The sequence below is a fragment of the Amblyraja radiata genome, chromosome 3, assembly GCF_010909765.2.
Source record: "Amblyraja radiata isolate CabotCenter1 chromosome 3, sAmbRad1.1.pri, whole genome shotgun sequence".
Taxonomy (NCBI): Eukaryota; Metazoa; Chordata; class Chondrichthyes; order Rajiformes; family Rajidae; genus Amblyraja; species Amblyraja radiata.
Genome location: NC_045958.1, coordinates 88,382,252 through 88,405,598, shown reverse-complemented (window position 1 = coordinate 88,405,598; position 23,347 = coordinate 88,382,252). Strand labels below are relative to the sequence as shown.

At 44.7% G+C, this 23,347-nt stretch overlaps 1 protein-coding gene across 8 annotated transcripts in view; it reads right to left on the bottom strand.

Annotated features, from left to right (window-relative positions):
* bnc2 (basonuclin 2) overlaps positions 1-23,347 on the bottom strand; it is a 543,948-nt gene that overhangs the window by 65,478 nt on the left and 455,123 nt on the right. For 6 of the 8 annotated variants that reach the window (XM_033018265.1, XM_033018261.1, XM_033018262.1 and 3 more), the window contains one exon: positions 15,417-17,368. In XM_033018265.1, coding sequence (XP_032874156.1) covers positions 15,417-17,368 — 1,952 coding nt within the window. Of the gene's footprint in view, positions 1-10,294; positions 10,563-11,117; positions 11,229-15,416; positions 17,369-23,347 lie in introns of all 8 variants that reach the window. The other 2 variants (XM_033018267.1, XM_033018268.1) reach the window with 2 other exon arrangements.

Sequence of the window (23,347 nt, the reverse complement as noted above, 5' to 3'; positions counted from 1 at the left end):
GGTACGTCTTGTTCTTGGGGTGGCGGATGAGGGGGCGCAGCTCGGGCTGTGGGCGAACTGCCACTTGTCGCTGTAGCGGCCAAAGATCATAGAGGAGCTCCTCTATGATCTTTGGTAGCGGCCCATCGGGGAGCGGATTCCTCTGGAGTTGGAGGGGGAGGGGGGTATTGTGCTGTTTGATCGCCCCCTGCTATCCCAGGGACAGGGAGACACAGCGGCTTTTTAGACTGGTGGGCAATCACTTCCAAAGTTCTGCCCACACAGTCAGTACACCTCTCCTACACTGTATTTCATACAAACATTTATTCTGCAAGAAAAAACGACATTGAAGACTCAAACTCGCGATCGAGTAACTGCCAGGATCAAGGCGCAAACTCGCGACCTTGCGGATATGAGCCGAGCACTCTGCCACTGAGCCAGCCATTAAAATCTACGCAAAAAAATTTCCATTCCGAAGACCGACAAATTCTGAATTACGAAAAGTGTCTGGTCCCAAGGCTTTCGGATAAAAGGTTGTGCACCTGTATTGTGATAGTTGGCTGGGACCGCTCGTAATGATGTGGTGATGGAACTTGTTTATTAACACTTAGTTTGTTCCAGATTTAGTGGCAATTGATTGATTGAAAGATACAGCATGGAAATAAGCTGGGTTAAGTTTAATGAGACAGGGCCAAGGCCAGTTTATTGAAAAAACTCGGTCAATTTTGCTGATACAGGGCTTCAGCGAACTGCAGTGATACAGAGCCTGGAGACAGATTCAGTAATACATTTATGTGAACAGTTTATATTACATGGACAGGTCAGCTTTGTTGATATTGGGCTGGAAGCAATATGTAGAAATAGAGATGGATCCACTTTAAGTGCAATAGGGTTGGAGCAGGATGGAGCTAATTGTTGTGCTGGCTGGGGTTAGCTAGACAAATTCATGGTTGCACTTATACAAGGCTGAGCCAACTTTAGTTAACCATTGTTAACAGGGTTGTGTCAGCTGAAGAGACACAGGGCAGGGGCCATTTGTATTAATATATGTTTAGTTCAGAGATACAGCATGGAAACAAGCCCTTCGGGACCACCATACATCAATCCCTATCATGGGAGCTCAACACCAGTCTCATAATCAGTAAGTGCCACCAGCGACTCTACTTCCTGCGGCAGCTCAAAAAATTCAGGGTCAGTCGACCAGCCATGACCCACTTCTATAGGTCTACCATAGAAAGCATACTCACATTCTCCATGCTTGTCTGGTATGGTCACACAACCTTGCAGGATAAGATTCGGCTGGAGAGAATAGTGCGCCGAGCTTCTAAGATCATCGGTTGCAGCAGACTTCCCTCAGTGACATCACTTTACTCAACAAGACTCACCAGAAAGGCCAAAAAAATCATAGCAGACCACTTTCACCCGGCACATTACCTCTTTAATCTCCTCCCATCAGGAAGGAGATAGAGAAGCATTAAAAGTAAAACATCTCGCTTCAGAGACAGCACCTACCTCCAAGCCATCAGATATTTGAATTTGCACTAATCACTTTGCACTTTCTTTTGCACTTGCACTTACGCTTAACATGACGCTGCTGGGTACTGTCCTTCCTGTATATATTGTCCTTCGTACGGTATTGTCTGTATTATTTATTGTGGTGTATGTGGTGGTTGTATTGTACTGTATTGTATCTGTCTGAGAGCGAACCAAGACACATTCCTATCAACTTGTTGACATGGCAATAAACTTCTTGAATCTTCTTGAATCTTCGGCCCAGAGTCAGGGCTGACAAGAGGTTTCTGCACATCAACACTACCCTACACACACCAGGTACAATTGAATATTTTTTAGCAAGCCAATTAATCTACAAACCTGTACGTCTTTGGAGCATGGGAGGAAACCGAAGATCTCATAGAAAACCCATGTGCTTACAGGGAGAACATACAAACTCCATACAGACAGCACCCGTAGTCAGGATTGAACCTGGGTCTATGGCGCTGTTAAGGCGGCAACTCTACCACTGCACCACCATGCCGCCCTATGTGCTGGGATCAGTTTTGGGGAATGGCGGCGGAGGTCAGTTTTAGTGATATGTTGTTGGAATCATATTTAGGAATACAAGGCCAGGCCAGTATTTGTGATAAATGTCCCTTGGCCAGTTTTAGTTACATTGCGGCACTTGTAGTAAGTGACGTGTGGGGCAAACTGTGGCAATTCAGGTCTGAGGCCATGTGGCAATGCAGGTCTGGGGCCAGCTGTGGTGATGGAGTCCTGGGGCCAGCTGTGGCAATACAGGTTTGGGGTTAGCAGTGGCGATACAGGTCTGGAGCCAGTTGTAGTGATACATGTCTGAGGCCACAGTTCACAGCTTTAATCATTGCATTAGAGATATCGGGCCAGTTTCATTGCAATAGGCCTAGGACCAGCTTTAGTGATAGAAGGCCTGGACCAGATTTAGATGATCCAAGGTTGAAGCTAAGTTGACTACTCTGGAGCCAGGGCCACCCCTGGTTGTAATCAAAGTACAGTCTTTAACAATATTATGACGGGGGCAAGGGGAATAGGAAAGACGATACTTATGTTTTTTATAGATCTACTCAAGGCCTTCAACTACTGTCGATCTTAAGCTTATTATAAATTATTTGGGAAGGATGGGGGTTGATGTTCATTATGAAACCCTTGTCAAGCCCATCCCTGAATCTCACCATTCCCCTTTATTCCCTCTCCCCTGTCTTCTTCCACCCATATCTCTACCTCCTTTACATTTTACTCTTCCACCTCTTTCCTATCTGACACCCTTTTGTCTACTCTTTGGCTGTAGTCTTTGTCACTTTCTCCAACCATCTGCCAATCACCGTTAATCGTCTACTTGCCAGGCTTTGTCCAACGACCACATCTTTTTCCAGCTTTCTCCTTTGTCCCCCCGCCCCCGTCCTTTCCCAATTAGTCCGAAGAAGGTTCCCAACCTGAAATGTCGTCAGTCCATTTTCTCCACAGATGCTGCCTGAACCATTAAGTTCCTCCAGCACTTCATTTTATGCAACCTATATTCAACCCTGACTACTTCTATTGAGAATGCTAAGACCAGGTCTGGAGCCATCCCTTTCATGAAGGGGGGCACATGGGACAACGCACATCCCTTCATTTTGTTTAACATTGTTATGGGCTTTTTAATTAATGCTGAAATTTCTATTTAGGGAAAGACATTGTTTGCAGTTGTTCGTCATAGTACAGGGCTGTGGCCAATTTTAGTGATATAATTCAGGGGTAGTATTAATGATACGAGGCTGGGCAAGGTCAGGTGATGAAGGACAGGGACCACTTTTAGTGATGCAGGGCTGGAACCAATTGTTATAATATAGTTATTGCCCACTGGGAAGAATGTTGGTTATAGAGCACTGGGATCCCTATTCAATGACAACCAGGATGTTTAGTTTATACAGTGTGGAAACAGGCCCTTCGGCCCACCGAGTCCATACCAACCAGCGATTCGCCCGTACACTAGTTCTATCCTACACACTAGGGGCAATTTACAGATGCTAATTAACTTACAAACCTGCACATCTTTGGAATGTGGGAGGAAAATCAGGGCACCCGGAGGAAACCCACACGGTCACAGGGAAACCGTATAAACAGACAGTCCCCGTCGTCAAGAACGAACCCGGGTCTCTTTCACTGTAAGACAGCTGCACCACTGTGCTGTTGAATCTGAACCAGATTTAGTGTAGTGGAGCCAGTACCAATTATTTTGATACATAATGGGTTTCCTGCCAGGGCTTATTATTGATACAATGCTGTGGCCAGTTTTAGAGATGTGATACAGAGCTGTGGCCAGTTTCACGGGTGGCCTGTGGCGTCACACACACCAACCACCCCCCCCCCACACACACACACTAACCACCCCCCTTGATATTATATTAATATTATTCATTCGCTCCTTTTACCCCATGCCCTATCCACTCACGCATAGCTCCCAACTCGCAGGCGCGGCTGGAGAGGGAGAGAGGCCAGTGACAGAGAGAGGGTCGGGGCATGGGCAGAGAGAGGGCAGGGGCATGGGCAGAGGGAGGGCAGGGGCAGAGAGAAGGCAGGGGCAGGGGGAGGGCAGGGGTAGTCAGAGAGAGGGCAGGGGCAGAGTCAGAGAGAGGGCAGGGGCAGAGTCAGAGAGAGGGCAGGGGCAGAGTCAGAGAGAGGGCAGGGGCTGGGGGAGGGCAGGGGCAGTCAGAGAGAGGGCAGGGGCAGTCAGAGAGAGGGCAGGGGCAGTCAGAGAGAGTGCAGGGGCAGGGGCAGAGAGAGGGCAGGGGCAGGGGCAGAGAGAGGGCAGGGGCAGGGGGATGGCAGTGGCAGGGGAGGGTGGGGGGCAGAGAGGGAGTGGGAGGGTCAGAGAGGAAGCGGGGGTGGAGAGGGAGGGAGGGGTAGAGTTTGAGGGGTGGGGGGAGGGGTGCGCGGCGTCACAGAGGAGGGCTGGTTCCCGAATGCAATACTCCATCACTCCAGCTCCAGCTCCAGGCTCCAGCTCCGGGTTCCAGCTCCAAGTCCAGCTCCGGGCTCCAGCTGCAGGCAAAATCGCAGCGCGAGCAGATGGCAGGTAGGCAGATCCATTGCGATGTCATCAGCGAAAGCGCCGGTTTATTTTCTACGTTTTATCGGATTTGTGAACATTTTCATAAATATCTCGAGAAATAAAGGACAACATTTTCAGGTAAGGCGTTTTCGGACTCCAGGGGGTAAATCTCTTCCCGAATAAGTAAAATATTTACCGTTAGAGCGTCGTTTATTTGAGAAGATGTGACAACACACAAACAAATAAACACACCATGCACACACACACATCCAAGATCAGAGTTTTATAGTTATAAGGATAAACATAGAAACATGGAAAAATAGGTGCAGGAGGCCATTCGGCCCTTTGAGCCAGCACCTCCATTGAATATGATCATGGCTGATCATCTAAAATCAGTACCCAGTGCCTGCTATTTCCCATATCCCTTGATTCCTTTAGCCTAAGAGTTAAATCTAACTCTCTCTTGAAAACATCCAGTGAATTGGCCTCCACTGCCTTCTATGGCATAGAATTCCAGATTCACAATTCTCTGGGTGAAGAAGTTTTTTCTCGTCTCAGTCCTAAATGGCCAACTCCTTATTCTGAAACTTTGACCCCTGGTTCTGGACTCCCCCAACATCAAGAACATTTTTCCTGCATCTCGCCTGTCCAATCCTTTAAGAATTGTATATGTTTCTATAAGATCCCGTCTCATTCTTCTAAATTGAATGAATACAAGCCTAGTCGACCCATTATTTCATCATATGTCAGTCCTGCCATCCCGGGAATCAACCTTGTAAACCTACGCTGCGCTCCCTCAATAGCAAGAATGTCCTTCCTCAAATTTGGAGACCAAAACTGCACACAATACTTCAGGTGTGGTCTCACCAGGGCCCTGTACAACTGCAGTAGGCCAGTAATGTTCCAACACACTGTTAAATCACTGTTTTAAGATCTTGCATAATATTGTAACAGGTTCTCTAGTTGTGGTACAGAGCCCCTAAGGAACTAGGGAGCTGTGAGTGGAAATGGAGCACCGGAATTGGGGGTTCAGTGAGTAGAAGTGAACATGAGAACAATGGGTCCCATTGAGTAGAAAGAGAGCATGAGAACTGGGATTCTGGTGAATGGAAAGGGAGTGTGAGAATTGGGACCCCGGTGAGTGGGAAGGAAGTGCCGAAACATCACCTGGTGAGCCAGATGCCAGACTCTGGATTTATGAAATCAGGTTGTGCATTAGTGGAGTTTTACTGTTCAGAGCTGGGGACCAATTTCAGTGCTTTCAGTTTTTGCAGACCGTTGGGAGGTGGAATGTAACAGAGAATGATATAGTTAATAGAATAGAATAAAATAGAACATAACAGAATAGTACAGCACAGGAAAAGGCCCTTCAGCCCACAATGTTTGTGCCAAATATTATGCTAGGTTAAAATGACCTCATCTGCCTTTTCATGATCCATATCCCACTATTCCGTGTACTTCCATGTGCCTATTCAAAAGCCTCTTGAACACCACTATTGTATGTCCACCACCATACCTAGCAGTACATTCCAGGCCCCCACCACTCTCTGGGTAAAAACTTGCTCTGCACATCTCCATTAAAGTTTCCACCTCTCATCTTATAGCCTTGCCCTCTAGTGATAGACATTTCCACCGTGGGAAAAAGGTTCTGGCTGTCTACCCTATCTTCGCCTCTCATAATTCTATATACTTCTATCAAGTCTCCCCCTCAACCTCCGATGTTCCAGAGAAAACAATCCAAGTCTGTCCAACACCTCCCTGTAGCTGTAACCCTCTAATCCAGGCAGCATTCTGGTAAAATTCCTCTGCACTCTCCCCAGAGCATTCACGTTTCCTACAATGGAGAGACCAGATGTGTACACAATACTCCAAATGCGGCCTAACCAAAGTCCGATGGAGCTGCACCATGAAATCCTGACTCTTGTATCGCAATGATCGCAAGCATACCGTACACCTTCTTTACAATCCTATCAACTTGTGCTGCTACCTTTTCTGAGCTATGAATTTGGACTTGAAGATCCTTCTGCACATCAATGCTGTTAAGGGTCTTGCCATGACCTGTAAGGGTCTGTCCCACTTGGCGATTTTTTTGGCGACTGCCGGCATAATTGACTGACATATCAGATCACCGAAAAATACGCGGCGTGATGACTTATGACACGACGGTGACGTGGCATGATGACCTATGACGTGCTGTGTCATCTACGGTTCCCTTAGCTTGTCGTCCTTATCGCTTCTAATACTGGAACATGCTGATTCTGCACTTTGATTGGCTGGCCTTCAAACAGCCCCCCCCTTGTCAGCTGTAGATTTACCCAATAACAACGGCTCCCAATCAACACTCCTTATCTCCTGCCTAATGACATTGTAAACTGCTTTGCCCCAATTAAGTACCTTCCAAAACATCAGGACCTGTCCCTATTCAAAACAATCTTAAAACTAATGGAGGTGTGAACACTATCTCCAAATGTTTCTTCCACTGCAACTCCAGTCACCTGACCAGGTTCGTTTCCCAATACAAGATCCAGTATGGTCCCTCCTCGAATTGGACTATCCACTATGTTGTTTTACATAGTGGGTGGGTTCCTGGAACATGCTGCTAGGTGTGGTGGGGGATGCAGATAGGATAGTGGTGTATAAGAGGCTTTTAGATGGGTATATGGATATGCAGGGAATGGAGGGGTATGGACCATGTGCAGGCAGCAGAGACTAATTTATCTTGGCATCATATTCAGCACCGATGTTGTGGGCTGAAGGGCCTTTCCTGTGCTGTACCTTTCTATGTTCTATGTATTAGGAGGGTGGGGGCATTGTTGCCAGAGGCTGCAGAAATGCTACTGAAGATGAGACAGGCATAGCTGTGAGGATTAATTCTTCCACTGGATCATTACATGGCTGACTATTCATCTGGGATACACAGTGCATTTGTGAATAAGATGGACAGAGGTACCACTGTCAGAGTACTTTCATCTGCAGTTCCAGGCAGTAGCTCACCATCAGTTTCTCAAGGGCAATTTGGGACGAGCAATGATTGTCGTCAAGAATTAATGAAGAGAGGTCACCCCATTGACCAACATATCTACAACCTTTTGAATGACAATATGTCCTCACATGTTGGGAAACGTTTGAAGCATAAACTAACAAGTAGCTTTGGTCTTTAAAGACATGAGCAGAACAAAGTTTGCAATTCAATAAGTGCTTTAATATTTCACATGGCATGATGAAGGTATATGCATGGAACAACTACACCTTGTAATTGACAACATTTGGATTTTTATGAGATTCATGATACTGATGTCTGGTGATGCACTTTGGAAGTCTGAAGTGTGCCAAGGCATTCTCCAATACGCCACATTCAGGAGCATATAATGAACACAATGATTGGTGTGTTTTTACCTTGAAGGTCAAGAATCACTCCAAGGAGCCCTGACATGCCAAATGATGCAAACCTCTTTAAGCTATACCTTGCTTGCTCATTCTGGAGATGCAGAGCTTGTAACTTGGCCATCCAACCCTACATCCATTTTCCCCAATGTTCAGTGTTGTTCATCCAAAGCTCTTCACTACTTCAAATCCAACATTAGGAAAACCACTTATCTCTGCAATTTCTTAAATTTCCACAGCATCTTTCAGAATATTGGGATACCTTAAAGAGGTTTACAGCCAATGAAATATCTGTGACGGTAAATCACTTGTTGCAATGTAATCAAACTTGGCCACTGATATGTGCATTGCAGACTCCACACACACCAATGAAATAACTAGATAATATGTTCCACAATGTTGTTTACCCAGGGGTCAGGTGTACTGAATTTTCTTCTCTGAAATAGAGTGGTGGCATATATTATGTCCACCTGAAAGAGCGGAAGGGGACTTGTTCCTTTAATATGAAGTCACGGTTAAAATATTAATATAAGGCAGTCTGAATCTGCAGCCGAGCATACTTATTTACATATGAGAGAGTGAAGAAACAGAAATGGTATGGTGTATAAGCAACCTAAATCCAATGGCACTGCCTTGGGCGAGGCATGGTTCAGGAACAGTCAGTTCCAGACATGGTGCAGATGTAATACCAAATGCAACACCCTCATTACCGCGGTGCATTAAATCTCTCTATTCAATGAAAGATGGGTGCATTCCTTGAGCAAAACATAAAATGCTGGAAGAACTCAATGGATCAGGCAGTATTTGTGGGAAGGAATAGGCAGGAGACATTTTGAGTTGGGACACAGGTTTCATCCCGACCCAAAACATCAGCTATCCAGTCTGAAGAAGGGTCCTGACCCGAAACACGGCTTGAACATTCACTCCACAGATGCTGCTTGACCCACTGAGTTTCTCCAGCACTGTGTTTTGCTCAAGATTCCAGCATCTAATGTCTCTCGTGTCTCCATTTGGGTACATTCTACTCATCTGGAGAGACCGAGAATGTAATTTCACCGGTATTGCCATTTTCCCCAGGGTACAGGGTGCCATTGAATGCATGCATGTCGCTTCACCAATGTACACTTTCATTCAAAGGAATTCCACTCACTCAATGGTCAGTTGGTACATGGCCAAAGGCTGTAATTAGAGTGATGTCTGTTATCCTGGCAGAAGGCATGGTGCCTTCAGTTCACAGCTCAGAGAAACCACCACAGATCTCGGGTGACACAGACTGCCTGCAGGTGACTGGGATTCAAGTGCACAACCCACACACACACACAGACAACATCAATGCAATTACTGCCATGCTGTTATATGAAATATGACACAACAGATTGAAACAATCACTCCATTGCCTCTCACTTTTTGGAAGGTCCCAGTAGCTGCAGGAGGAGAGGTACTGAGACAGTACGGTGCGAGTAGTGAGGGAGTGCTACACAGTTAGAGAGGCAGTACCAAGGGACTGATGCACTATTTGGAGAAGCAGAATTGAGGGAGTGCTGAATTGTCGGATGAGCGGTACCGAGTGCTCCTCTGTCAGATGGGCGATGCAGCTATATTGCTGCATTTTTTAGTAGACCTGTGCTGATGTATTGCCATGCCATCAGAGTAGCAGTACAGAGGGAGAGTAGCCCCGGTGAAGTGTAATACTAACGGAGTGTTGAACCTGGTGGAGGGGGCAGTACTGAAGGAGTTTTGCACAGTCTGAGGTGCCAACATTCAGATGCTACTTTAAGCGGTCTCCACGTTCTTCCTCAAACTTACACTGGAAATCATTACACACCACTTCAAAGAGCAAGAGTGCTCTCTCATGGGCCAATACTTATCCTCAGCCAATGTCATTAAAACAGATTTTGTGATGATCATCGGAGCAAGCTGGCTGCTAGGTTTCCCACATCAAAATACTGACCACTCTTGACAAACACTTTCTTGGTAATAAAGCACTATGGAACATTGTGATGGAAGACTTGATAAAAGTACAAGTTTTCCTCTCTGATTCTCAGTTAGAGGACAGACTGGTGGATTGGCAGGATACCTTGCAAAGCCCCTGTAAACCACAGCAGAGGACTGAGCTTCCACTGCAGCACACAGTTTGGCATCTTTTGTCAGTGCTGCAGTGGAAGGGGACAAATTGTCCATCAGATTGTCCATACTTGGTCCACAATTGTGCCAATGGAGTTGGCCATCACTTCCAGACTGAAGAGGATAGCTACAGGCTCTATGCAAAACTGTGCCATTTTGGTGCTGGACTCTCTGTGCTACCTGACAGTGAATGCAGGCATTCTGGCTGCCCCGTCAATATAGCTAGCACTTCATGGTGCGTACCCATCAGTCTTCTTCAGTAGCCAGTCCCATCAAAGTCCTCATCTGATCACTCTGCATCATTGAGGGTGCGGGCACTATAGTGGCCCCCTGCCATGGCCACAGGCCACTCATGCCTGGAGAGCCCACCTCTCTGCCTTCCTCTAAATGATGCACAGTATCAGTATCTGAGCTGGTTGGTGAGACAGTGATATCGAGTGACGTTGTGACTTCAGCACAGCTGCCGTCCTGCTGGCCCCCACTGCCTGGACAGGATGCAGTTCTTCGGTATCTGCAATGGAAAAGGGGGCAAGGGTAAAGTTATGACGCGGGGTCCAGAGGGAAGTGACGGGTTCATGCTCACACCATCTGCAATTTGCAAACCAGAAGAGAGCATAAAAGAGGAGATGTATAGGAGAAATGTAAGTACACGGGTACCATCCCCTTGGATGGGTTCAACCCTGGCACTGTCCACAGACACAATAGGAGGTGTTCCAGTATTGCCCAGCACCCTTCTCCATGGTGTGACAATGTAGAAAGCAATCTGTTCTTTATTGTTAGCTGCCTCTGATTGTACACCATCTTGTCATGTATTCGTGAGCAAAAATGTGTAGTTTGAGTAGATATGTTTATCCGGATTGAATAACTGACAGGCTGTGCAAGCTATGAGAATGGACTAATGGCGGGAGTAAAAGTGTGAGGATGAGGTGAGCTAGATAAATATAATGTAGGAACCCAAATTGATGGAGGCAATTGGCAGGCGAGTGAAGGGGTCTCGTGCATTGAGCAAGGTGGCAGGCTGGTAGTGCAACTGATGGGACATGGCATTAATGAAGCATTCACTGACCTGGACCACACACGTGAGGTCACTGAACTTCTTGCGACACCACATCCGGATCCTCGGGGCTTGAGTGCCGGTACTGACCATATCATTTTGCTCTTGCTGACTCCAGGCCCCCTGCAGATACAGGGCATCACTCCTACATTCAAGGCCTGCAGCGCAGCATTGGAAAACCCAGAGCTCACACTCTCACACATTTGTACAATTTTTCATGGGTTCCCAGGTCAGATCCTCTCATGTACAGATTCCTGCAACTCCTCCAACCATGGTGCATCTCCCCTTTAAGATCTGCAAGCTGACTTCAACCAGAACGAGCCTTCGTGACACTGGCCATTTAATGTTATGACTAGCCAATCAATAATGACTGTTTGACACCAAAATCATTGACAAGACTCATCAGTAGAAAATTGGAGTGCTTCCATCATTATAATTAATTGTGCATTTAGGTCCCTGTGCCTATTATCAAAAAATAGCAAAGTTGACCTCTTTAACGAGAGTCACTGTTCAATGGCACGGTTCAGAGTTAGTGTTTCCTGGTAAGATTTAGAATGAGTCAGCATTTAATGTGACTGTCAATGTTTTATTGGTATGAATTAGAGTGGAGTAGTGTTCAATGGGACAGTTTAGGCTCATTCAGCATTCACTGGTTTTGGACAATTAGTGTTCAATGACGATTTAAGTTCCTGGTTAGTGGAATAGTCAACGTTCAATGGTATAATCAACTGTGGCCAGAGAAGGGTGGTACACCTATGTTGATTAGTCTTTCATTCCACTTTGTTCAAAACCATGCTTGCCACTCTGGCCTGTTCAAAATCAAGATAAACCAAGAAGATGAGGAAAACATTAAAGGAAGACAGGACACAAAAATCACAAATAATTGAGAATTAGAGAGAGCAGTGGTCTGCATAAAGAAAAAGTAAAGTTTTTAATTAATACATTAAAATATTGATTACTTTTGAGGAAGCAACAAGAAACTTTGCGCCCTAGAAATCCTGTGATTGATGTTAATAGGAGAAGCTACAACAAAGGACTTTTTTCTCCTATGGCAAAAGAATAAATAAATTGATTCAACCTTTAAATCCTCAGTGGCAATACCTAAATCCTTAACTTCTATTGCCATGGAGGGCAGGACAATGGGAACACTTCCCCAAATCACCCACTATCCTGACTTGCAAATACTTAACTGTTCCCTCATCGTCGGCGAGTTAAAATGCTCGACCTCTGTCTGCAGCAGCACTGCAAGAATAGCCTCACTAGGACTATAGAAGTTCAATATAGCTCACTACCACCTTCTCAAGGGTAATCATGGATGGGCCATAATTGTTGTGACACAATCCCACTGATGGATATAAAAAGAAAATTAATAAATTAAGACAATCAAATAATGCAGCACCAATACAATTTACACTGTTGCAAAAAGTTATGACTTATCCCCATCGTGTTCCATCTGAATAATCCAGGCTCACATTGCTACTGTGCCTTTCACAACAACAGTAACAACTCAAAACACTCTCCAGGTCATTACATACTTCCATAAGCCTGGTCACTGCAGTAGTAAATATAGTAAGAGATTACCAATTTGTGCACAGCACGTAATCATGAATAGAAGCGTGGTTATGGTTACAAAACGTGGCTTACTGATGTTGCCTGTGGGATATGTATTGACCTGTTCACTGGAAACGACTCACTGCTCACTGAGCCACAGTCAGCACCACACCTGAAAGACACCCGGCCTAATATCAAATTCTGACTCAACGTTGCCAGTACCAACCTGTGAACTCTGGCTGCAATGTAATTCATATTAACTCAGGTGCGATGTTTTGCTGCGGCTTGCCATGCTGTCAGTTTCACCAAACAATCCAGGTGGTATTCTGGCTATCAACTCTTCTTCCCCCATCACCCTGACCTTGCCCAAACCCTTTATAACACCGTGCTGGAGTCATATTTGGGTTGCATAGATTATGCTGTGGTTCTACAGGTCAACAACTACAAGAGCGTTTCCCTCCGGTAAGCACCAGCAAAGAAACAGACAGTACCCATTGTTAACTGAGCAAAAAATCTGTGCAAACTTTAAGATTAATTCTTCATATTTTTGAGTACCATTGAGGGTACAGCTTGATTTGGGGCAAAGTCACAATGTCAAGGACTACAGCTGGGAATGATTGCAGACTGTTTAAACCCGATAAAGGGTCTCAAACAGTGTGCCGATAGACCACTCTGCACATGGGCGTCATTAATGAGCAGAGTTTGGCTGGAAAAGGACCTGGAGAGATATGGCAGCAATGAACCATTTGTAACAGTCAGTCCTGATATGTTGTGGCTGCAATCATGTGGTTTATCTGTGTGGGCAGCAGTTGACAAGGTGTGTCCCTAGGATCAGTATGCAGGGCTACAGGCACTGGTATAAAGAGAGGCCAAGGAAACAGTCAGTGCAAATGAGGCAAACCACGAGCTGTACACAGCAACATTATTAGAGCAGCAATGAAAGAAGACACAAAGCAATGCGAGAGATCTCACATAATCAAGGCATGTGTAAACCTTGGCTTGGTCTGTGGAATGATGCTATTACATGTGGTTGAATATGCTTTCAAAGTGCGAGTTGTGCGAGTGGCAGAACGCGTGTCTCTGAATGCCAGTGGTTTGAGTGTGCGTGTGAGTTGTGTTTGAGTGAGTGTGTGCGTGTGTTGGTGTGTGTGTGAGTGAAATCCACCATTTGTCATGAAATGGGAACAGAATGATGAGAGGAAACATGTGATTAGTGATGTGTCTGGCTTTCAGTGAGGAAGGCATGTAGCTGCTGGATGGAGTTGGGGAGGTGTTCGATTTTGATCTCTGGTAAACTCTGGGTGAACAAAACAATATGAAGAGGGAGAGTTGATTTAAAAAAACCTTTATCATAAGCTGCCTCCACCTCTCAACAATTATTGATCCTTGGTGCAGGCACTCTCCACAGAGGGCAGCCAAACTCACAGATGCTGCCTTGGGATTTGTAGAGAATACATATGTTAAAGTGAAATGCATTCATTATTATGGACATTTACTTTTATCACCTTGGATCTCCTCATAATGCATCGCGAGAACAGCTTCTCCTCCACCACTCTTGCCAACCCTGTACAAAATGCAGGGAAATACAGAAGCATCACGCCGATCTGACGTCATCATTCCTGTCACCACTTACTCTCTCCTGTCCTCTGCCCCATACAGAGCTTCCTTTTGTTATTTCTTGCACGTCCTTTTCCCAGGGTCTGTATATTATTATTATTATTTTTGGGACATTGCCACAGCTTAAAAGACCACCATTTACTGCCCATTGCCCAATTGCCCTCAAGGAGGAAGTGGTGGGTCACTTCATTGAATGGCTTTCTTGGACCTTTAAGAGGGCAGTTCAGAGTCAACCACAATTGGACCAAGATGGCTCTGGAGCTAGACGTCTCTGTGTGTCAGTCCCATATGAGGATCTGCTATAATCCAATACAATCGCTCTCCCCTTTTAAATCTTAATTTCACTGTGGATGGCTTGACTGTGATCATGTGGTGTCTTTTCTTTGGACAGCAGGCGAACAAAAGTTTTTCACTGTACCTCAGTACACTTGATGAGAATAAACTAAACTAATCTAAACAGTCTGAAGAAAGGTCTCGACCCGAAACATCACCTATTCCTTTTCTCCAGAGATGCCGCCCTGGCCCGCTGAGTTACTACAACATTTTTATGTCTATAAACTAAACTAAACTAAACTAAACTATTTAAGGGTGGCTGAACTTCCTCCTCGAAAGACATTTGGTACAGTGGATGGAATCCGTTCATTCCACAGTCACCTTATAAGCTCTGTTCAAATTTCTTCTCGTTCCAATGAAAGGTTATCAGCCTGCATACTTAATTATTTTCTCTTTGCACAGATGTCCCTGACCTATTGAGTATTTCCTGCATCCCTGTTGTATTTCAGATTTCCAACATCTGCCATGTTTTTCTTCCCCTTTTAATTCCTCCTACAACATGCTTCATCTTCTCCCTGTGTCTTTTTCCACACAGGAACAATGGTTCGGAGCTGTAGAGTTAAACGTGTGTCACATCATTTCACAGGGAACTCTGCAAAGTACCTGATAACACCCAAATTCATAAAACAATAGTCTTCCTTATTTATTTAAAAAACATTATGCATAAATGTGCAATAACATGATTTGAAGAGCAGTAAAATTTAAATCAAAATAAACGGAGAGAACAAAACATTTCATCTTAAATAATTAGGATTCAGCTATAAAGGTACAGTAATTAAATCTAGTTGTATAAATCAGAAAAGACTATACCTGTCTCTGCTTCTGCGAGATGGGAACGCTGCATTGCAACCTTCCACTGTGCAAACATGCATCTCCTTCAGGTGAACATTCTTGTAGTGTAACTTCACACTGTAGGAGCTTTTAAAGCTCTTCTTGCAGACGTAACAGATCTTGGGATCTGGGCTGGAGCACAGTTCACTCTCTGGTGAGTATTTCTGGGGGCTGCCATATCCCATGGAAGATGCAAAGCCTTCCTGGAGGGCAGCCATACTCCCAGCTCCTCCGTTATACAAGCCATACTGGCTGATGCTATAGAACATGTCATAGGTTGGGTCACAGAACTCCTCCTTTATTTTAATGGTTTGGGGGAGGGGGGATACACAGTCTTTGTCCTCGTTCTTGCCGTCTGACATTTCGTCCTTATCAAAAATGTCTCTGTGTGTCTGCTCCTCATTTTCCGTAACATCATCGCACATTTTGGACTCTGAGCCTTCAGACTCATCCTCAAAATCGCGGTCCTGCTCATGATCCTCGGAAGTGATGCTCCCCATCTTTTTATCCTCGAAGCCCCCGAGACTTCTCTCATCATCTGCGTTGCTGCTGACATGCATGTGCATGGCAGGGCTTATACTCTTGTGACCATTGCCATTGCTCATTTCCTCATCATGGATGTCACTGTTCACATGATTCTCGTTGACCTGATCATCTTCGTCAAACTCATCGGCGGTGCCGATCACCTCTTTTTCTATCTTCACGGGCATGCTTGATTTGCGAGACTTTTTCTTGGGGGCGAGTTCAGCTGCGAGCTCCTGGACGGCGGGCGGAAGCTGCTCAAGGCCGCAAGGCTGCTCGAGGCTGCCTATCACTGGCATGATGGGGCTGGTCGGGAGTGAGTTTGGCGAGCATACCATGTCACCAGAGGTCAGCAGGCTCCGGTAAAATGGAGGGACAGGCTGCACTGTTTTTAGCGAGGGAAACACCAGCGGGCTTTGTAGAACTGGATCCACTGAGGATGAGCTGAAGCCCAGGGACGGCCGTCCGGGAGACGAAAGGCTCAAATTTGACTTGATGCTGGATATGACGGGAGTGGCAGCTCCAGATGTGGCTCGAATGAGGTCCTTGTCTCGGTTGTTCCTCAGCATTGGCATGTGCAGGCGGGGGTTGGGGTTGGCACTGTGTCGATTACGGCTCCGAAGGGAACTGAAGACCATGTTGCAGCCTTCAATGGTACACCTGTGCTTGATCTTCAGGTGCACAGCATTGTAGTGGATCTTGAGCGTGCCTTTATCATAGAAGGTCTTCCCGCACGCATTGCAGACCACTCGGCCCTTCCTTGGGGACAACCCGTTCCTTCGCATCCTCTGGATCTTTGCATTCAGAATGCTGGCTTTGGAGTGGTCGGATTTGACCGGGTCATTTGCAGGAGATGGAGTGTGAATCGGGGACATGCTCTTCTGCTCATTCTTGGGTTCAATGTTGATGATGCTGCTGAGCGCATTCCTGCTGCCCGACTGGTCGCTTCGAAAAGGAGAAATGGAGACTTCAGACTCGCTGCTCTCCACATGCTCATTCTGCAGGGGAAGGTTAGGTTCCCTCAGTCTCAGGCTTGGTTGTTCAAGCATGACTCCATTGGGAGGGAGACCAAGTAGGGGAGCAGACACAGGGTTTATGTACTGGAACGGAAGGAGGAAGGCCAGGCTGTTGGGGATGTTTTCAAAATGGTGAACACTGGACGGGTTGCTATTTTCGAGATGAGCTTGGAGGCTGGGGCTCCGTGTCCGATTGCTGCCTTCTATGAAAGTCCTGATATCGGAGTCTGCTTTGGAAGTCGCCACTGCCACAGCCTGCCCTTCTTTCTCCTGGATGGCCATCAGCTCCACAATGGATTTGGTTTCTCCGAATCTCAGGAACTGCTGGAGGGTAATGATCTCCTCTTCCCGGGACATGATTGCCCAACGGTCCAGCACCTTGCCTGCAGCATCCTTCGGGCCATATCAAGGAAACAACAAAGGCAAAAACAAAAAAAATCTTATTGATTCCGCATAATTACAGCAGTCATTCAGAAGATGCTAAAACTGTCCTACTGATGAAACAGAGGCCCAGGAGCAACATGCAAAGATTGTTAATACCATTCGACCCACAGCGCAAACTTTTCTGCCATGCACATGTGGTAATTAGATTGACTATTAGTGGAACAGACAGAGTTTAATAATGTCAAAGCAAATGCAATGAAAACCACTGGGACTCTATGAAATGAACCAGCTAAGATCCTGCTATTACAAAGACAATGATTTCTTTTAGATGTAGATGTTGAATATACATTGCTTATTAATATGGAACACTTGCTGTGCAGACCCAAGGTAAGTCTGCATGATAATCCTTGCAAGTCTGATGGTATGGGAGGGGGTACGTTTACAAGGAACAACCTTTTCAGCAATGCCACACATAAGAGTTAGTGAGACAAAAACTGGTAAGCCTGCAATGTAAAATCATAATTTAACAAAGCAGGTTTGAGTTCATGTTGCAGGCAAAGAACATGAAGCAACTAAGATATGTTTTGGCAGCAAATCACAGCATGGAACTTTCATGACGGTCCCAGGACAGTCTGCAGTACATTGTGCTGTTAAATCTGCTTTTTATCTGTTGTTGTTGGTCACGCAATACTGGACTGAACACGGAGATCGGTGGGTCAATTGTGGTGCAGAAACTGACCTGACAGAACTTCAACTATCTTCTTCTAAATTAAAAGCAAGCAGTAAAAATCCAACAAGTGCAGTGTGCAGTTGTATTTCTTTATATCATCACACATTTACCAATGAAAAAAAGATTTTGGAGCCAAGGATAATTAAAGCTCTTGCCGTTAACTATTCGTGTTTCACTGTTTTCATATTACTCATTAGACTGCTTTGTGTCTTGAGGTAGTGCCAGGCACTTGATGTTATACATTAATCTAACTCCGGACAAATATTATGTAACATGCTAACAATGTCAGTAATATTCTTTCTAAATAACCTTTCTTTCTCAGGTAATAGGTCAGTCTTTCTGATTCTGGATTTGAATTTCTTGCTGAATGGTGATTTTCTATTGTTTTCAATCCCAGTATTGATCTGGGAAAGGATAAACTGGTCAAATTCTGATCCATCAGGGTGGAAAACTTACTTGAAAGCTCAGCCCTAAGAAGCTGTGATCCTCAAGCGTTCCCCAAGCATTACTCTGATAATAACATGCTTGTACCCACTAATATTTTCCAGGGATCTGTAGTGTCTGTCAGACAGTTTATTGATTCGCTGACATCAATACATCAGAAGGAAAACAGAATTAGCATCGCACACTATTAAAGCTAAAAGGATCTTTAAAACTGAAAGCCAGGCAAGTCACGATCACCTCTTCCAGGATCACATGACCATGCAGCTTCACTTACTTTTTCAGTTCAATTCACTCTTACAACAAGTTACATTTAAGATCAACCAGAACCAAGTCTAAAGATTTCAGGAGCTCAATTGTTGATCTTTATTCAGTCAGTCGACCTTAGTTGGAGAGCAGAATCAATGTGGAATGGAAAAAGCTTGTCCTTCACAATGCAACTACTTTAAGAGCAGAAAGGCCTCAAGGCCATAGAATGCTTGTCCTGCCATTCTATCAACTGATGGCAAAACTGTGACCCAACTACAACTTTGTTCCCCAACCATTCAACAGCAAAGTACATGAAAACATGTGCAGACATCGGCCATCATGTTTACAAGCCTGCACCACCATTCATATGATCATGGCAAATCTATGCTGGCCTTAATTCATCTTAGAGTAAAAGAGTCTTCTGTGCCTAATGATAGACACAAAATACTGGAGTAACTCAGCAGGTCAGGCAGCATCTCTGGAGAAAATGAATCGGTGATGTTTCGGGTCTGGACCATTAGTCTTCTGTGCCTGTACCCCAGAATCCACAATTTATCTTATCTTTCAAATATTAGTTTATCTTCACCTGAATTATATCCAATGAACTTGTCCCATTACCCCTGGGGGCAGAGAACTCCAGTTGTTGATTACACTCTGGGAGAAGACATTTCAATGTACCTCTGTTTAAATTACCTTACCCTTATTTTGTAGCCATGCCCTCTTGTTTGTAACTCTTCCACTGAAAGCATCTCAACGTCAAAGTTGTCAAACCCCTTTAGGATCAGAAGTGTTTGAATATGGGCTCAATCTTCTGAACACAGATCAAATACAGACCCAAACTGTCAAACCTCTGAACATAGGAAAACCTTATCATCCCATGAATTAGCCTGGAGAATCTAAGCCTGTTATATACTTTTTGAGGCACTGCTGTTGGACCTGCCAGCTATCTTTTTGCGATTTAATGCATTAGATCTCTCCGAACTACACTCATTTGCAGCCTGTCTCCATTTAGATAATATTCCATCTTTTGATTCCTCTTAACAAAGTGTGCAACTTCACACTTCTCCATGTTAAACTTCATTTTCCATGTTTTCACTGAATCTATCTGGATCCAATTGCAGAATCACAACGTCCTCATCTCAACGTGCCCTTCCACATATTTTTGTGTCATTGACAAACTTTCCTTTCTTTCACCTTTTTTCCTCCTCCTATAAATGACTATAAATAGTGAACAATTGAGGGCTATGAACTGATCCCTGGGTACTCTACTGGTTACATCCTTGCAGCCTGAATAGGAGCCATTTATCCCAACTCTTAGTTTTATATGTGACAGTCAGCTTTCATTCCATGACAGCCAGTGTTCAATCCATCATGGAGGGAATTATTCTAGGCAGTGTCATTGTGCAAATGAGCACAGACAGGCAACCTGATCAGAGAGATCAGATGAAATCACACAAAACATTGGAGTCATGGAGTCATAAAGTCATACTGCACAGAAACAGCTCCCCCTCAACCCACTATGGGGGCTATGGCCAAATGCAGACAAATGGAATTAACTCAGTTTGCTTGTCATGGACAAGACGGGCTGAAGGGCCTGTTTTTGTGCTGCATATCTCTATGACTCTATGTTAATGCTTACTGTCAAATACTCATCTAAACATGTACTTGATCAGTGACCTTCTGTGCCTTGCCCATTCAAATGCTTGTCTGTATACGTTGTACATGTTTTGGGAGTGCGTGCCTTTACTACCCCCTCAGATTCCAACCTATCTCTTGGTAAAATAGACAATAGATAGACAATAGACAATATGTGCAGGAGTAGGCCATTGGGCCCTTCGAGCCAGCACCGCCATTCACTGTGATCATGGCTGATCATCCACAATCAGTACCCCTTCTCCCCATATCCCTTGATTCTGCTATCTTTAAGAGCTCTATCTAACGATTCATTCTTCCTCAGATGCCCTCTAATAATCCTACCTTTTATCTTAAATGAGCACCCACTAATTTTATATACCTGAAACTTTCCTACTATCTAACCAATCTACATCCTTCAAAAATGTTGTATTTCTCTTACATCCCCCTCTCAGCCTGTTCCTCTCCAAGAAAAACAACCCCACTTCATCCATTCTAATTGAAATACTCCATCCCACATAACATTATTGTGCACCTGTTTCGTGCCATCTCCAACAAAATCATATCCTTCCTATAGTGTGGTGACCCGAATGGTACATAGTACTCCAGCTGTGGCCTAACATGTTTTTATTTTTGCTGTTTCTTAACCACCGTGCTTTATATTCTGTATTTCAGCTAAGTAAGGCAAATATTAGGCCAAACATGGGCAAATGAGACAGGCTTAGATGGACATCTTGGTTGGCATGGATGAGATGAACCGAATGGCCTGTTTCCATGCTGTATGACTATTCCTTATGCTTTATTCACTACTACTCTCTTCACTATTAACAATACTACCAATTTTCTTATCACCTGTTAATTTATTAATCGTACCTCATATATAACATCAACTAAAGCTCCATGTACCAATCCCTGTGTTAAACTATGGTCATGGGCTTCCAATAACTAAAAAAACCTTTACCATTTTCTTCTGTCTTCTGATTCAAAAAATTAAGATGTACGAGATTCACGATGACCTGGTCGTATAGATACTGAACTGGCTTATTCATAGAAGACAGAGGGTTGAGGTGGAAGGTAAATATTCTGTCCAGAGGTCTGTGACTAGTGGAGTTCTGCAGGGATCTGTGCTGGGACTTCTGCTGTTTGTGATACATCTAAATAACCTAAACATAAATGTAGATGGGATGGTAATTTTGCTGCCAAAGCCGAAATTGGAGGATTTGAAGACAGTGCGAGATGTTTCACTTTGGGAGGTTGAATGTAAGGAAAGAGTATGGTGGCAAGATTCTTAACAGCATTGATGTGCAGTGGGACCTTGTAGTCCAAGATCATAGCTCACTGAAGGTGGCAGCACAAGTAGATAGGGTGGTAAAGAAGGCATGTGGAATGCTTGCCTTCATTGCTATGGGCACTAAATATAAGAGACAGGAAGTCATGATACAGCTCTATAGGACTTTGGTTAAGCCACATTTGGAGTATTGCATGTAGTTCAGGTTGTCCCATTACAGGAAAGTTGTTCAAGCTTTCAAGAGGGTGCTGAAGAGGTTTACCAGAATGCTGCCTGGATAACAGGGTTGTAGCTACAGGGAGAGGTTGGATAGACTTGTTTAAGAAAGAACTGCAGATGCTGGAAAAATCGATGGTAGACAAAAATGCTGGAGAAACTCAGTGGGTGATGAATAGATGACGTTTCGGGTCGAGGCCCTTCTTCAGACTGATGTGGGGGGTAGGAGGGGGGGACGGAAAGAAGAAAGGAAGAGGCAGCGACTGTTGGCTGTGGGAGAGCTGGGAATGGGAGGGGAAGGAGGGAGAAAGCAAGGACTACCTGAAATTGGAGAAGTCAATGTTCATACCGCTGGGGTGTAAACTACTCACTCTGGCCATGGAGGCGGCCCAGGACAGAAAGGTCGGATTCGGAATGGGAGGGGGAGTTGAAGTGCTGAGCCACCGGGAGATCAGGTTGGTTAATGCGAACTGAGCGGAGGTGTTGAGTGAAGTGATCGCCAAGCCTGCGCTTGGATAGACTTGGATTGCTTTCTTTGGAATATCAGGGGTTGAGGGGAGATGATAAAGGTATATAAAATTATGAGCATCATAGATAGGGTTGACAGTAAGAACATTTTTCCCGGGGTAGAAAAGCCCAACACCAGAGGGCATAAAGTGAGAGGGGGAAAGTTTAATGGAGATGCGGGGCAAGTCTTTTACACTGAGGGTGGTGGGGGGTCTGGAACATATTTTCAGGGGTGATGGTGTAGGCAGTTGCAATAGTGGCATTGAAGAAGTTTTTAAACAGGCACAAGGAAGTGCAGGTAATAGATGGATATGGATCATGTGCAGGCAGGTGAGATCGATTTAGCTCGGCATCATGTTCGGTACAATCATTAAAAAAATGAAGGGCCCATTTCTGTGCCGTGCTGTTCCATGCTCTATTACCAAGCCAATCTTGGATCCATTTTGCCTACTTGATCTGGATCTACATTTTGCATATGTCTCCCATGTTAGACCTTGTTAAGGGGCTTATTGAAGTCCATGCAGACAATATTACCCACATTACCCTCATCAATAAATGTTGCTGCATCTTCAAAAAAATATCAATCATTTGGTCAGACGGTAAGTACCCCTATCAAGAGTATACTGTCAGTCTTTATTCAATCTTTGTCTTCCTTAGTGCAGATCAATGTTGATGCAATCTTGATCAAACCCAAAATGTTGACTATCCCTTTGCCTCCACATTTGCTGCTTGTTCCAATGAGAACTTCCAGGAGTTTTTTTTCCCCCACAGACTAATATCTTGTTCCACTAACATTCCTACCGCTGACATTTTCTCCCATTATTTCCCTTCCAACCCCACTTTTGAACTGCAATTATCTGGTCCATTCCTCCTTGTCTTTTTGAAAAATACCTCATTCATTGACCTTCAGTCATCTGGCATCTCA